Source organism: Phyllopteryx taeniolatus, chromosome 3 (genome assembly GCF_024500385.1).
Source record: "Phyllopteryx taeniolatus isolate TA_2022b chromosome 3, UOR_Ptae_1.2, whole genome shotgun sequence".
Taxonomy (NCBI): domain Eukaryota; kingdom Metazoa; phylum Chordata; class Actinopteri; order Syngnathiformes; family Syngnathidae; genus Phyllopteryx; species Phyllopteryx taeniolatus.
Window position 1 is genome coordinate 1423288 of NC_084504.1, and position 14108 is coordinate 1437395.

At 42.3% G+C, this 14108-nt stretch overlaps 2 protein-coding genes across 4 annotated transcripts in view; one reads left to right on the forward strand and one right to left on the reverse strand.

Moving 5' to 3' along the window:
- LOC133474583 (Golgi-associated plant pathogenesis-related protein 1-like) overlaps positions 1-14108 on the forward strand; it is a 294461-nt gene that overhangs the window by 220387 nt on the left and 59966 nt on the right. The window lies entirely within an intron of this gene.
- LOC133474582 (protein crumbs homolog 1-like) overlaps positions 1-14108 on the reverse strand; it is a 40183-nt gene that overhangs the window by 7849 nt on the left and 18226 nt on the right. Inside the window, 7 exon segments of the mRNA XM_061766355.1 lie at positions 697-823; positions 1343-1459; positions 3057-3178; positions 3180-3919; positions 4983-5148; positions 5456-5997; positions 6242-7195. Coding sequence (XP_061622339.1) covers positions 697-823; positions 1343-1459; positions 3057-3178; positions 3180-3919; positions 4983-5148; positions 5456-5997; positions 6242-7195 — 2768 coding nt within the window.

Consider the following 14108-nt stretch of genomic DNA (forward strand, 5'->3'; position numbering starts at 1 on the left):
GCAGAGAGAATCTCTCCACCTCTCCCTGTCCCGCCAAATGTAATCTGTTGCGACGCACATGAGTTTTATTTCTGAAGAGTGATACAGGAAATGCAGCTGGTGTATATTGTTTACCGTGTCCTCATTCATAGTTATCATACAAGGAGATATGTATATAACAGTCTGGGCAGATCCGTGTGTTGTTTGAAGGGTTATATTCTACCGTAACGTCGGCGCTAATCTTATTTGTATATCCAAATAGGTCCCTCTGCTTGTCTTTTTTTAATATTACAGTTGATTCACTGCATATTAAAAATACCAACAGTGCAGCGGACTCTGCGATGTGACTATTGCGCACACGTACATCACAATGACGATGCTCAAGCAATATATGGAGCATGGTCCAAAGTACAAAGGGACTTCTTAACTCCTATTAAAACAATGATAAACATTTACTTATGTGTTTTTTTTCTGGATGTTTGTCATTCCTTTATTTATAGTACAATATATTGTTATACCTTATTATTATCACTGATCACAAAAAATATTAGCAAGTAGTAGTTGTACACGAGGAACAAAGCATATATTATACACTATATACCTTGTGTAGGCATACTATTCATATATTTAATGTCATATAAACAAAATTTCAATGAAGGAAATAATCCTTGATTAGTGAAGTTGATGAATGCGTATGAAGATTCTATCACCACTTACATTGCTTTCACACAGTGTGCCACTGTAGCCTGGCACACATACACACTGGAAGTGGTTGAATCTGTCTAGACAAGTGGCACCATTGAGACAAGGGCTGGACTCACATTCGTCTATTTCTGTCTCACACCTGAAAGACATCAGCAGGGCTTTAATACAACAAGAAGTGACAAACACCTTCACCAGCAGCTCTTACAAACGGTCTACTGAACTGACATGATGAGACAGCCTAAGCTGCTCTCAACAACATGTTTGGAGAGGAGATTTTTTTGTGCCGAGATTAGTATTGAAAAATTGGAATTTCAACCTCGGATATGCAAACTCTACAGAATGTGACTCTACACCATTTCCTTCGAAATCCCCTGACAAATAATTTTACACAATGGTGTTTCTCCAAAACAGGATACCTAATGTCACGTAATACAGCTACAATGTTCCGAATCGTTTCTATATTTTTGCCTATAATGAGATTTTCTCTGCCAAAATGTTAGCTGATGAAGATGAAATACATTCTCGGAATCCTTACTATGTAAAATCCAATGTAGTCTGAAGTGGAACTATGATTAGACAGGTGACATTCTACAAGAATGCCAGTTCAGATAGATCAACTAAACAGGTGAATAGTGTGGAACTTGTGTGAGGCTCTCACCTGGCACCAGTGTACCCTGGCTTGCAGGTGCAGTTGCCACCAGTGTCCCCCCCTATGCAAACTCCTCCATTAAGGCACTCTGTTTTGGCATCACATGCTGCTGGAGGGAATCGCCGCCTGTTGGGCACAAAAATAGAATGCAAATGTCAGGGCCACTGACACTTTATGCTTGGTCCTTTATGACTGGTGAACATATGCATCCAATATTTAAAAATAAATGAGCAGAATAGCGGAGCCATGGCATTGATAGTAGGTGGTTACCACTGTGTAAAGGTGACATGGATTGGTTGTTAACGTATGTGAGTTATCACAGTGCACCTATCTTCAAATTTGTAAACTGGCCAGAATTTTCAAGAAATACACCTATATATATATATATATATATATATATATATATATATATATATATATATATATATATATATATATATATATATATACATACATCACTGCACTGACGCCTCTGTATAATATGGCTAAATCAAGAAATAAGACAATAATAAATAGATAAACTTATTTTTTTTACATAAATGGATCCTACACCGGCCCACATGCAGCAAACATCAGCGCAAGTCTTTGCAATTAAGTAATGCAGCGCTAAGTTGGCTTGGTTTCCTATGTTATTTTGCTGCTCAGGCTAAGTCAACAAAAGGTCAATAATAATAATAATAATACATTAAAAAAAAAAATTAAAGACCAAAAGAACACTTGAAAGTGAACTGCATTTCTGTGGAGCTGTTTATAGCCTCCCTTCGTCCACATTTCTAATATCTTTAATAGCACTTAAAAAGAAAACAAGTTAAAAAGTGCTCAACAATAAAACTGATGAGTTAAAAAAAAAGTAAACAGTTAAGAAAAGCCAAACGATAAAAGAGAGTATTCAAAAGAGATTTAAAAAAGGATATTGAATTTGCTTGCCTGAGATCTGCAGGCAGGGAGTTTTACAGTGTTTGTTCTGCGCAAACATATGGGTGAGTACTCAACGTATTGCTTTTAGTTCTCATTATTAACAGTAGTTAACTTTCTTTTTACACTGTATGACTATAGAGAATCTTAAAATCTTCAGTTAATGAAATATTTTAGATGGTGACATTCTGCCCCTGGAATCGAATTCAATTTCCTTCATTTCCTTTCTCTATAATTTATGAACAAATCAGCAGTCAGCCAACACCCCAGAACAGATTGTACTCAACCTTAAAGTTTCCATTGTATTTGACATGTTTGTTTGAACACAAGAGATAAAGTTTTGAAGGAATGTGGCTGTCTTTTGTTAGTCTGCCAATACTCCATGTTGGACAATCTTAACAGTATCTCGACCCTCACACATTACTTGGTAAAAGACAAGCGGGCATGCAATGAGACAAGTAGAAGTAGAAGAGAAGAACTGTTGGCTCCACAGAAAAAAATAACAAACAATATTATGATAAACATTTGTGTCCAACTACCTTGCTTGTGCTGGGTAATTTTATGGGGGGAAATAGTCCAGGTCACTTCGCAACAAGTAAAGTAACAGTAATAAATTACCAAGCAGAATAAGTCATATAAGATAAGTTTGATAATGATAAATGAAGTCCTAAATTATTATATGCCTAGTAATAAGCCACTAGTTACTGGTCTAATTAAATAGTAAAAAAAAGGGTTGTAAGGTCTCATATGCTATCAAAGTCTAACATGCTCTAAAATAAAAAAAAAAGACATAAGATGAAAAACTTACTGGCAGCGTTTGCCCACGTATCCAGGAGGACATACACAGGTATGAGTTACCATTGTTTCCACACAGGTACCGTCATTTAAGCAGCTAAACTCCAAACAGTTATCCACTTCTTCCTGACAGTTTCTTCCCTATATATCCAGGCTCGCAGTCACACTGGTAGTCTGCCAGAAGGTCTTTACATGTCCCATAGACACAGGGTCCAGAAGAGCACTCATTTATCTCGGCCTCACATAGTTCTCCCTCCCACCCTGGGTTGCAGCTGCAGTTAAACTCATTGAAATGGTCTTGGCACACACCCTCATTGAAACATGGCTGAGAGTCACAAACTGGGGCACCCTTGCATCCGAAGTTTGGCTCATGTCCACTCAGTCTGGAGAAATGACTTATCTGAGGGGCGTCTGGTACACTGAAAATTGGTAGGTAGATTCCACCGACTCTCACTTCCCCCAAACATCCAGCATATTTCTCCGCCAGCCAAATTTTGGTATCATTGAGGAAGTTAAGGTTGCCAGCAACTCCAAGGCTGCAACCCGCTGTCTGCCCATCTACAGTGAGACGCCATCGGGACACTGACTGTGAAGGGTCGATCATGGTCAACTGGATGCGATGCCATGCCCCATCTGCAATGGCCCTGTCACTGGTAAAAGCTAGCAGGTCTGCACTCGTTCCAGTGTCCATTTTGACCAGAAGTGTGGAATTAAGGAGACCCAGACAGAATACCTCAGCTTGGCTCTCGGCCCTCAACAAGATACCGTTGTCGTCCCGTGTTCTAATGTCCATCGTGATGTTTGTTACTGGGCTCAACAGGGAGCTGTTGGCAAAATACTCAAGGGCATTGTCCTGGAAAATGGCTTCAGCCAAACCTGTGGGGGGCAAAGATAATAAGTTTTAGATGCTTTGAAATAATTCACTTTCTACTTTGAGTGAGAGATTAGCAATTTCATATACCGTACAGCACAGTATTCCTTTTTTGTCCTTTATGGCAAAGCAATTTTCTCATATATTCTGGTACCACGACCAGCAGTTATTTTTTATATCTACACCAATTGCATTGTAAATCTTGACATCACAGACTGTCTTTCACCTTAGAGGTGAAAGAAACTCACCTTGAATTTCTTCCCTGCATATAAATGGTATCCGGTTGGTAGGTTGTCCTAACCATTGAATGTTAATATGACCCTTCTCAAACTTTGTCCTCAGGTGACTTTTAGGGCTCTGTTTTTGTAGACTGTGCATCTGGGCGATACGCATGTGCTGGCGCATCCTGATTTGCATGTTGCCAATTTGGCAGACCAGTCTGCGCCAAGCTGGGCGTTCCGGCACAGCAGAGGCAGTGTACTTGGACATGCACATGGCGGCATGAAAATTCTGTGGCAGAAAGCCAATCTAAATTTACTGTATGCCTGTATGCCCACGTCAAAATACTGGCACCAGATAGTTCCCTGGTCCAACGCGATTTTGGTGAATTTAATCGCGGCACACGCAGACAGATATTGAGCTCTGCAGACATATTTAAGACGCCAGCGGTTATCAGTACCTCATTCTGTATACTCGCTCACATTGTCTGATGCCACCACAACATGACTTGAGCAGTGACAATGCTCCACTCACTCATGGCTTGCTGCGATTACGCATCGTCCTTATCCACGCGGAGGTGTCTCCGTCATGATTGTCATTTGCGGCACATTAAAATGGGGTGAGAGGAGTCGCTTTGATTGGCCGTGACTGAAGTCGACTGTAAATATTCCCAAAGTGGTGCAGCCCACCCATCCCCAGATCCGGTGGGCTGCGCTCGTGCACAAAATTACCAACACTGGTCTAACCAGCCTCTGCCACATAGTTGCGCCGCCCGCCGCACCGGATTGATGCTGTTCACAAAAAATAGGGCCCAAAGTCTACATTAACCGGTGACAGAAGATTACTCACACTCATAACCATCAAATAGGTCGACACATTGCCCTCCTTCGAAGCAAGGGTTTTCGACACACCACAAACGTTTCTCGCACAGTCGTCCAGAGAAGTTAATGGAACAGTCACACTTGAAATCATTCCAGGTGATTTGACACTTTCCACCGTTGAGACAGGGCTCATTCTGTGTACAGACAAACACAGGTGCAAGGATTAGATACTCACTTGTAAAATCTCTAACCCAAGATGACTGCAGAGGTTCAGATAGAGCTCCAGAGAAGATTAGGAGGTAACAAACAGATCAAAGGGATTCACAACCAGATCAATGTCAGTTTGGTTGAGGCAGCACAGCACAGCACAGATCAACTGTCAGAGTACACGAAAACATTGCAACACATTTCCCTTACATTGGGAATAGAAGCACCATGAAAACTGGGAGCTTTGGATTAAAATTGCTTTGTCAAGATCATGGTGTAATTTTTAAACCCTACCCTGCATGTATTGTCACTTTGACATCCTGGCAGAACATTCTTCTCTGCAGTTGCCTGATAAATCTCCACCTCTTCGTTATGGCCCACAATGGACAAATGTTTGTCGTCCAATCGAATGTCTTGTAGGCAGCCCTTGAATTTTCCACCCCAGTCATTGAGATTTTCACCTATAGGGAGTCCTCCAACATAAACAACATCCCCTGCCTCTATGCTCACATTCCCTAAGGCGCGATGGTTCCGAGCTATTGGGAAGAACACATGGCCATAGTTTACTTTTATCGTCACCAAATTATTTTTGCCATCTGTAACAAACTTAGCCTCTGACAAGAGGGTGGTGTAAGGGCTGTAGATGGCAACCGTAGCTTCCTTCAGGTAGATTGTCAGGTAGGACTTTTCCTCCCGGCGAAACTGCAGAAGAAGGCCATTTTTTTTAAGAGAGCGCATTATAAAGGAGATGGTGAAATTTTCTCCATGGGTTTCTGTGACGTTGAAGACAGCGTAGCTTGTAGTGTTTTCATGACCAAAGGTCCAGGACGGATATTCTGCAAACACAATGTACATGGATTAATGTATTTATTATACAGTATAATGTATAAACAGTGCTTGAATGACATACTGTATTGACTTACTGTATTTTAAATAGCTGTTGTTTAGGAATGAGCAAAGCTGTAGCTTGTCTGTTTTAGGAACTAAATAGGAGCTGCCTTAAATTGCATTACCACAGCTACTCCAACAAATTAGACAGTTTAAAAAGCAGTATAATAAAACAATTCTAAGAAATCTCACCTCTGTCACATGTTTCTCCAAAGTATGGCCGGTGACACTGACATTTGGCCACAACCCACATGTCCAAACAAAACCCCAATTGTTTGCAAGGGTCGTCTTGGCACAAATCCTCTTTGACACATCCCAATTCCAAGGCTGTGTTCTCCTCTCTCATGAGGTCTTGAGGAAGCAGCAATTTATAGTCAACTCTAAGGTCTTCCATGCAGCCAATGAAACTCCTCCCACTTGACGTGAGTGTCAAATATTCCTTAGGCGCTCCTCCTACATACAGCTGTTGAAAGGAGTTTGACTGGAAAAAGATCAGATGGTTGTACACTTCATTTTTCACTTGACATCCTTCTTCACAGCCAGGTCCTTCTACAACCATAATCAGTCTCTCGTCCATGGTCACAGTGGCTTGGTACCATTCGCCGTCATTGACTGGACCTGGATAAATGACCTGTAGCAACCTCCCACATTTTAACCTGGCCTGGAGAGAACCCCGAACTAACTCCAGGGAGATGAAGTGTTCCATGGTACCACGATGGTACAACAACATGTCAGGCAAAGTGCTCCTGAATCTTAGCTGCATATGGAGTCCATAGTTGTAGTCATCAGTACTTTGCCTTGCTCTGTTTTTAGAAACGGGAAGCTGCATGTGGACGTAGCCCTCGGAGTTGAAGGAAAAGGTGGTAGAGGTGTTGCAGAGTTCTCCCGTCCAGCCTGGCCCACAGAGGCACGTGTAGCTATGCTCACCATACGCTGTCAGCAGAGGCATGCAGACGCCATTATGTTGACAATGGTGCTGATGGCAGCCAACCAGGAGAACATCACAGTTGCGCCCACCCAATGGCTCTCTACCAGGTTCTGGAGCAGGACACTGACATATATAAGAGTTGGCAGCATCTTCGCACGTGGCACCGTTCTGGCAGGGATTGCTGTCACACTCATTGATATCCACTTCACAATGCATACCTGCATGCAAAGAACAACGAATTTAGTCATTCATACTAAAACAATGATCCATCGTCACATCCTCTCATAATGAACACGGTGGGCATTATCATACAGTATATCATCAATTAATTTAATTATATTGACCAAGTTGATGATCAAACAGCATCAGCCACTGTACTGCAAACTGGTTGATCTGACTTCCTTAATTAGATGCCGAAACAAGCTTGCCTGCATGCAGCCTTATAAGCAGATTTGATTGAGGCAGGGCATTCTTTTGTCATTTGCAGGTGAGGAAGCTGGGACAGGAAATTGTAATTGCCTGGAGGTAAATTAAATTTACAGTATTCCAAAATTTAGAAATTTGATGGAAGGCCATTGACTTTGCCTTTGCTGACTTTGACTGAAATACAATTGTTATAGTCGTGGAACGGGCTGGTCGAATAAAGTTGGAACACATGGCTTGACTAACTCTAGAAAGAGCAGGATAAAAGCAGAAAAATATTTGAAAACATTCAAACTCCAGTGTACCCTAAAGCTATTTGTAGTCTGTATGTCCTGGAATACAAGCACATATCTTTCTTGGTATATTAGGGATATCAAAAGTGCTGTACCATGCTGTACCTGTCAGCCGCCATTGCCCACAGCAGTAACAGAGCAGCAGCAGCAGTAACCTCCTTCCTCTCATGTTCCAATGAGTTAACAGCCAACACACACTCTCTCGGATGGCACAAGTGGCACAACTGCGTCTTCTCTCTCTTTTTACTCCTTATGCTTAAAAAAGTAGAAGTGTCTTTACTCCTCCACTACTTTCCATGCAGGCAGACAGGAGTGATTACAAGGCAGCCCTGCCCACCTTTTCTTCCTCCCTCCACCCACCTTCCATCCCTCTGTCCCTCCCTCCCTCATACCCTGTGCTCCTGACAGTCTACAGCCCATCCCGAGCAGAGTAATAAGCCTCCAGCCTCCAGCTGGCTCCTGTCAGTATTTGACAAGAGGAATGCATTCCTGATCCCTACACGAGCCTGTGGGTGCCATGTAGTGGCAGGTGCTTCTGAAATCGACCTGCAGGAGGCACTACAGACCTACGGCTACATGTAACCATCCGTCCATCCATTTTCTGTAGCTTTATCCTCACGAGGGTCGCTGGGGTGCTGGAGCCTATCCCAGCTGACTCTGGGCGAGAGGCGGAGTACACCGTGAACTGGTCGCCAGCCAATCACAGGGCACATATAGACCATTCAACGCAACCATTCGCACTCACTTTAAATAATTAATTATATTTGGCACAAACAAAAAATAAATCTCACATTTGGTCATAACTTTCATCTCACTCTTAAATACTTGATGCCTCTCTTACTTTTGGTGATATTTTACCTCTTAAGTAGGCCTACCATCGAATACAAATTACAAATGGATATGAGCCTTATAATATGCAAATACACATCACGTGTGGAGATGTTTCGCCATCCTAACATTTTCCAAAAAACAGTTGAATGATTGACTGTTCTATGCGTGAAGAAACTGTGTAGGCCGAAAAGTTATCGATCAAATATATCCCCTCAATCAGGCCAGGTAGACGGATTTGGGACACATTTGTGCGTAACTTCGTATTTAAAGCAAATTCTGGTTGCCGCTGGCCCAAACTTGCATACCGCGATAAAAATTATTTTATGACGCCAGAACTACATCACGATGACATTTGGCAAATGCGCCGATACGCACGCGCACGCACACACACACACACACACACACACACACACACACACACACACATACACACAACATTGATTCAGTTGTATTAGAAAGTTTTATAAAACAACAAAAAAACAAATAGGTATCTTAAGAATTTAGAAAGGTCACTGACGGTGTAGTGGTACATTTGCCTGACTTTGGGTGCAAGCATCGTGGGTTCAGTTCCCACTCTGTGATGGTATCAATGGGAGTGTGAATGGTTGTCCGTGTCTATTTTATATATATATTTTATATATGAAGATTTTTTTTGTTTATTTTATGAGTCTGTGTTAGTCCTTGTGTACTCCAATTTGGGAGTTTTTATATGTTTGACTTTTGTTTGTTTGTTATTTATGTTCTCGACTACAGTTGATAATTAGCTTTCTCCTAAATCTAGTACAAGCATCTCTTCACCGCTTTTGATATTGATTAATGTATGTGCACAATGTCAATAAACTAAATAAAACACAATTTAAATAAATGAGAATTACAGCCATTTTAGGCAGAGTACCTAATTTTCAGGGCATGAAAGGTATTTGTATAATTCACCCAAGAGAGCTTAATTGACACAGTGATACATTCACTTCTTACTTCGAGAAAAACAAGTCAGAAACAAGTCGGAAGTTGATACCAGTCATAGATTTAGCTATTGTGGTAAAAATTTGTATTTTTATGTTATTATTATTATTATTTAAAACAATAATACTAAAATAATGGTGCTACTACTACTACTAGTACTACTACTAATAATAATAATAATATTAAATGGTGGCGGCACGGTGGCCGACTGGTTAGAGCGTCAGCCTCACAGTTCTGAGGCTGACACTCCACAAACTCCACACAGGCTCTCACAGCCTGTGTGGAGTTTGCATGTTCTCCCCGTGCCTGTGTGGGTTTTCTCCGGGCACTCCGGTTTCCTCCCACATCCCAAAAACATGCATTAATTGGAGACTCTAAATTGCCCGTAGGCATGACTGTGTGTGCAAATGGTTGTTTGTGTCTATGTGCCCAGCGATTGGCTGGCAACCAGTTCAGGGTGTACCCCGCCTCCTGCCCGATGACAGCTGGGATAGGCTCCAGCACCCCCGCGACCCTAGTGAGGAGAAGCGGATCAGAAAATGGATGGATGGATATTAAATGGTTAGTACGAATTCAAGCTACGGCCTTCTAATACATGAGTCTAAGGTTAATTGAAGACTAAATTGTCCTTAGGTATGAATATGAGCGTAAGTGTGAATGATGTTTATCTATATTTGACCTGCGATTGGCTGCTGACCAGTCGAGGGTGTAACCCCCCTTCTCGCCCAAAGTCAGCTGAGATGGACTCCAGCACACCCACGACCCCGGCGAGGATAGGCGGTATAGGAAATGGATGGATAGATAATGAATGGAAATTACGGAGCAGTTTACAATCCAAAGTATGCCACATATCTCCTAATAGAGTAAATGCAATTGTCTCTGCTCAGAATCAGCCAAATGCTACAAAACTGATAGGACTGCTCGTCACAGTGCAGATGGATAATGCACCTTGCACTTTCTAAAGCCTAAGTCAAGTAAGTGGGTGGAAGGGTGGTTATGGGATGGCTGGGCATGGAGGGGGGGGCCCAGTTAATGTGGTGACTACCTCTTGCATTTGGGAAGTTAAGCAATGACACACGCATATGGAACATAATAGGATTATCTTTACTTCCATATGTAGTTTTCCATTAATGTTTCTTGCAAATGCATGAGTGAGATTTTCACAAGAAATCAACATTTGAAACGTTATTTTAAAAAAGGTTTTATAAACGCCAGACTAGCACATTCACATGTACACAACATTGTCCTTTTGTTTTTCATCACATTTGAAATAGGCTTCTAAGCAGCTTTGTCATAATCTCCTCTTCCCTCCAACAATTGCTTTGTAGACCTCGTTTAACACCCAACATGAACATATGGGACCTTTTATTGGCTTTGTTGTTTTCTGCTGTCCTCCTGTAAACCATATGCATCCCCTTCTGTTTGCTGGGGTCCTAGTGTCCTGGTAATAACAGATTTGCTGTTAGCTGTTGGCAATTTGCTTCCCATTATGTTGCATGATTTTGTCTTATGTACTTTCTTTCTTTTTTGCCAGAGATGTGAGGTTAGTATGGAGGTTTGGGGGTTCCGTGACCAGAGGAATTCACCATACTCCCCAACAACCAGTACAGTTTGCATATACTGTATTTCGGTCTGCAACGGGCGGCACGGTGGACGATTGGTTAGCACATCTGCCTCACAGTTCTGAGGACAGGGGTTCAAATCCGGCCTCGCCTGTGTGGACTTTGCATGTTCTCCCTGTGCCTGTGTGAGTTTTCTCCGGGTACTCCGGTTTCCTCCCACATCCCAAAAACATGCATGGTAGGCTGAGTGAAGAGTCTAAATTGCCCGTAGTGTCTGAATGGTTGTTTGTTTATATGTGCCCTGCGATTGGCTGACGAGCAGTTCAGGGTATACCCCGCCACTCGCCGGAAGATAGCTGGGATAGGCTCCAGGATGCCCGCGACCCTAGTGAGGATAAGCGGTACAGAAAATGGATGGATGGATGGGTCTGCAACAGGGTTAAAAAATTTTTTTACAGCCTGCACCACTAAAATACTGCAGGCCTGAAAAAACTAAATGTTAAATCCATGTTGATTTTGTACTGTGTCAATTTGGTAATGTATTTGAAGCATTTGGCAAAGTTTCTACACTTTGGAGAGATGGAAATCTACTTCAATGAGGAATAATAATTTGGCCTTGTGAAATGATCAGCAGAAAAAAATAATAATACATGTACGTACTGTATACCTTTTTCCTACAGCTGTGATACAATCACTTCACTTTAAACACTCACTTTAGTGGGGAATCATATAAAGGTCAAACTAAGACATTTGAGTCACCTTGAGCTTTAATTATAGGCATGCTTGCAGTGGCATCATCTTCATAAGCTTATCCAGCCGTACCTTTAGCGGCATTTCTGCTGAACCTAGACTGAAGCAACTGAACCAAGCTTATTTAGAAACACTGACCAAACATCTATTTTCAAAGCCTTGTTTCTGAGTCACGACTGACGCTGAACTCGACCCTAGCTGACGTGCGCCCTATTTATGCACAAGACATTTTTTAAATAAATGGATGAAAATGGTCATTTTAGCCCAACAACAACAGTTGAAATAACGCTTTCAGTTAAGTGTATTTTTCCATTACCATTTATCCACTGGCTTTCATCATGGCAGTGGAGCTCATAATTCAAGCATCTTTTTCTTTTTTTTTTAAACCTTTCCTGCTCGGCTGCTTGGTCATGCAGAATTTAGGATCTGTATACATTTTTTGACAGAACAGAGGAACTTTTGAAGAATTGGCTTCATCATTCTCCAATCAGAGCGTACATGGATGACATGACAACAATAACTACAAACAAATGCAACCAACACCTGCTAGATACTCCAGGGTGATGTTTCCCTGGAGTATCTAGGCCTCAAATGGAGATTAAACTCAACAAATCTTGTAGTATGTCCATTGTCAATGAGATGTTCTACATCAATAATGAACCTATACAAACAATCCTGGAGAATCCCATCAAAAGCCTTGGTTAGTGGTACAGTGCAGACCTCAAAAACTCTAAACAGGTGCACCAACTCAGGCAAGATACCGTCAGTAGCTTCAAACATATCAACAACACTGTTCTCCCAGGAAAATTGAAGGTTTGGTGCTTCAGCTTGGATTGATGCCCCATCTCATGTGGCTAAACTCCACGTAGATGTCATGTCATCCTATCCCATACCAATATGCTGGAGAGACCAAGTGAGGAAGTGCCTTGGACTACCAAGATGCCTCACCAGCATAGGGTTGTACATCAATCTTTGGTCTGGTGAAGGAGTACAAATGTGCCAAAGCAAGTCTGTAAATGACAGTCACAGAATAATGGGATCCATTTTTTAGAGTTGCTGTAGCAACAGGGAGGAAATGGAGGCCAGGTGCAGCAGTTGCTGCGGTGAAGACAGCCCTAAGACACCAATACACAGTGGAGCATGTCAAACATGGCAGAGGGCTCTTGGATTGGGAGTCACATGGCAAATGTTTACTCCATCTGAACACCAGCACCTGTTGGTGGAGGAGGTACACCACCAGGAAGAAACAGCCAAGTACAGTATGCCATGGCTGTGTCCACAGCAAAAAAAGGCCGCTTGGATGAAGTGGTATGCAGTTGAGTGGCGGAAGATCACATGGAGTCCAGTGGGATAAGCTTCATCATCAGAGCCACTTCTGATGTCCTGCCCTCTCCAACCAACCTACGACTCTGCTTTGGAGAGGACCCATCCTGTCCCCAGTGTGATGCCCTGACAGCCCTCAAACAAATCCTTGTGGGTTGTAGACCAGGCTTGCTCAAGGTAAATTGGCGTCACAATCAAATGCTAAAGTGCTTGTCTGCTGAACTTGAGAGCAAGAGGGTAACTACCAATGCTATGCCACCAAAAGCCCAGACTTTCTTCTCGTCATTAATATTCAGAGGCTTACATTTCCACCTGGAATCGCAGTGACCAACCTGCACCCAGACCTGTTCCTCTGGTCTATATCGTGCTGGTGTATCTTCATCATCAAGCTGACAGTCTCTTGCGAGGAAGCCGTCAATGAGGTGTTCAATAGGAAAAGGCTGTGGTCTGCCAACCCACCAGCTAAAGGAAAGTACCGGGGCTGGAATATACTGTAAAGCTGCATCCAGTGGAAGTGGGCTGCAGGGGCTTTGTAGCCCCTTCCACTATCCGAGGCTACTTAAGGAGGTGGGAATCAGAGGGCAGGCGAAAAGAAAGGCCATTAAAAGCATGCGAGCGCTGCTGAAAGAAGCAGTCACTGGCTGGGGCTAAAATAGAAGGGGAAATTATGGGGGTGCCAAAATCATAGTGCCTAAAATGCTACACAAACCTGACGAGCCTGTGGTGAGCTTGTCTTGTGAGAAATGGGATAAAGAAGTGAGAAAAGCATTCAAATGTTAAAATGATAGTTTACCACTGAGGTGGACAGTACAGGTGGAGATTCCCAGAGGTTTTTTTTCTTCTTGTAATCAGAGAATCAGGTACAAAAGAACACAATGAATGATTACAATGACGAATAGCAAATTTGAATTCAAGTTTTCTTACTAGGTATTTTCACCTTTTTAATTATTTAACAGAGTGTTATAACTTCCACAGCTAGATTTGTG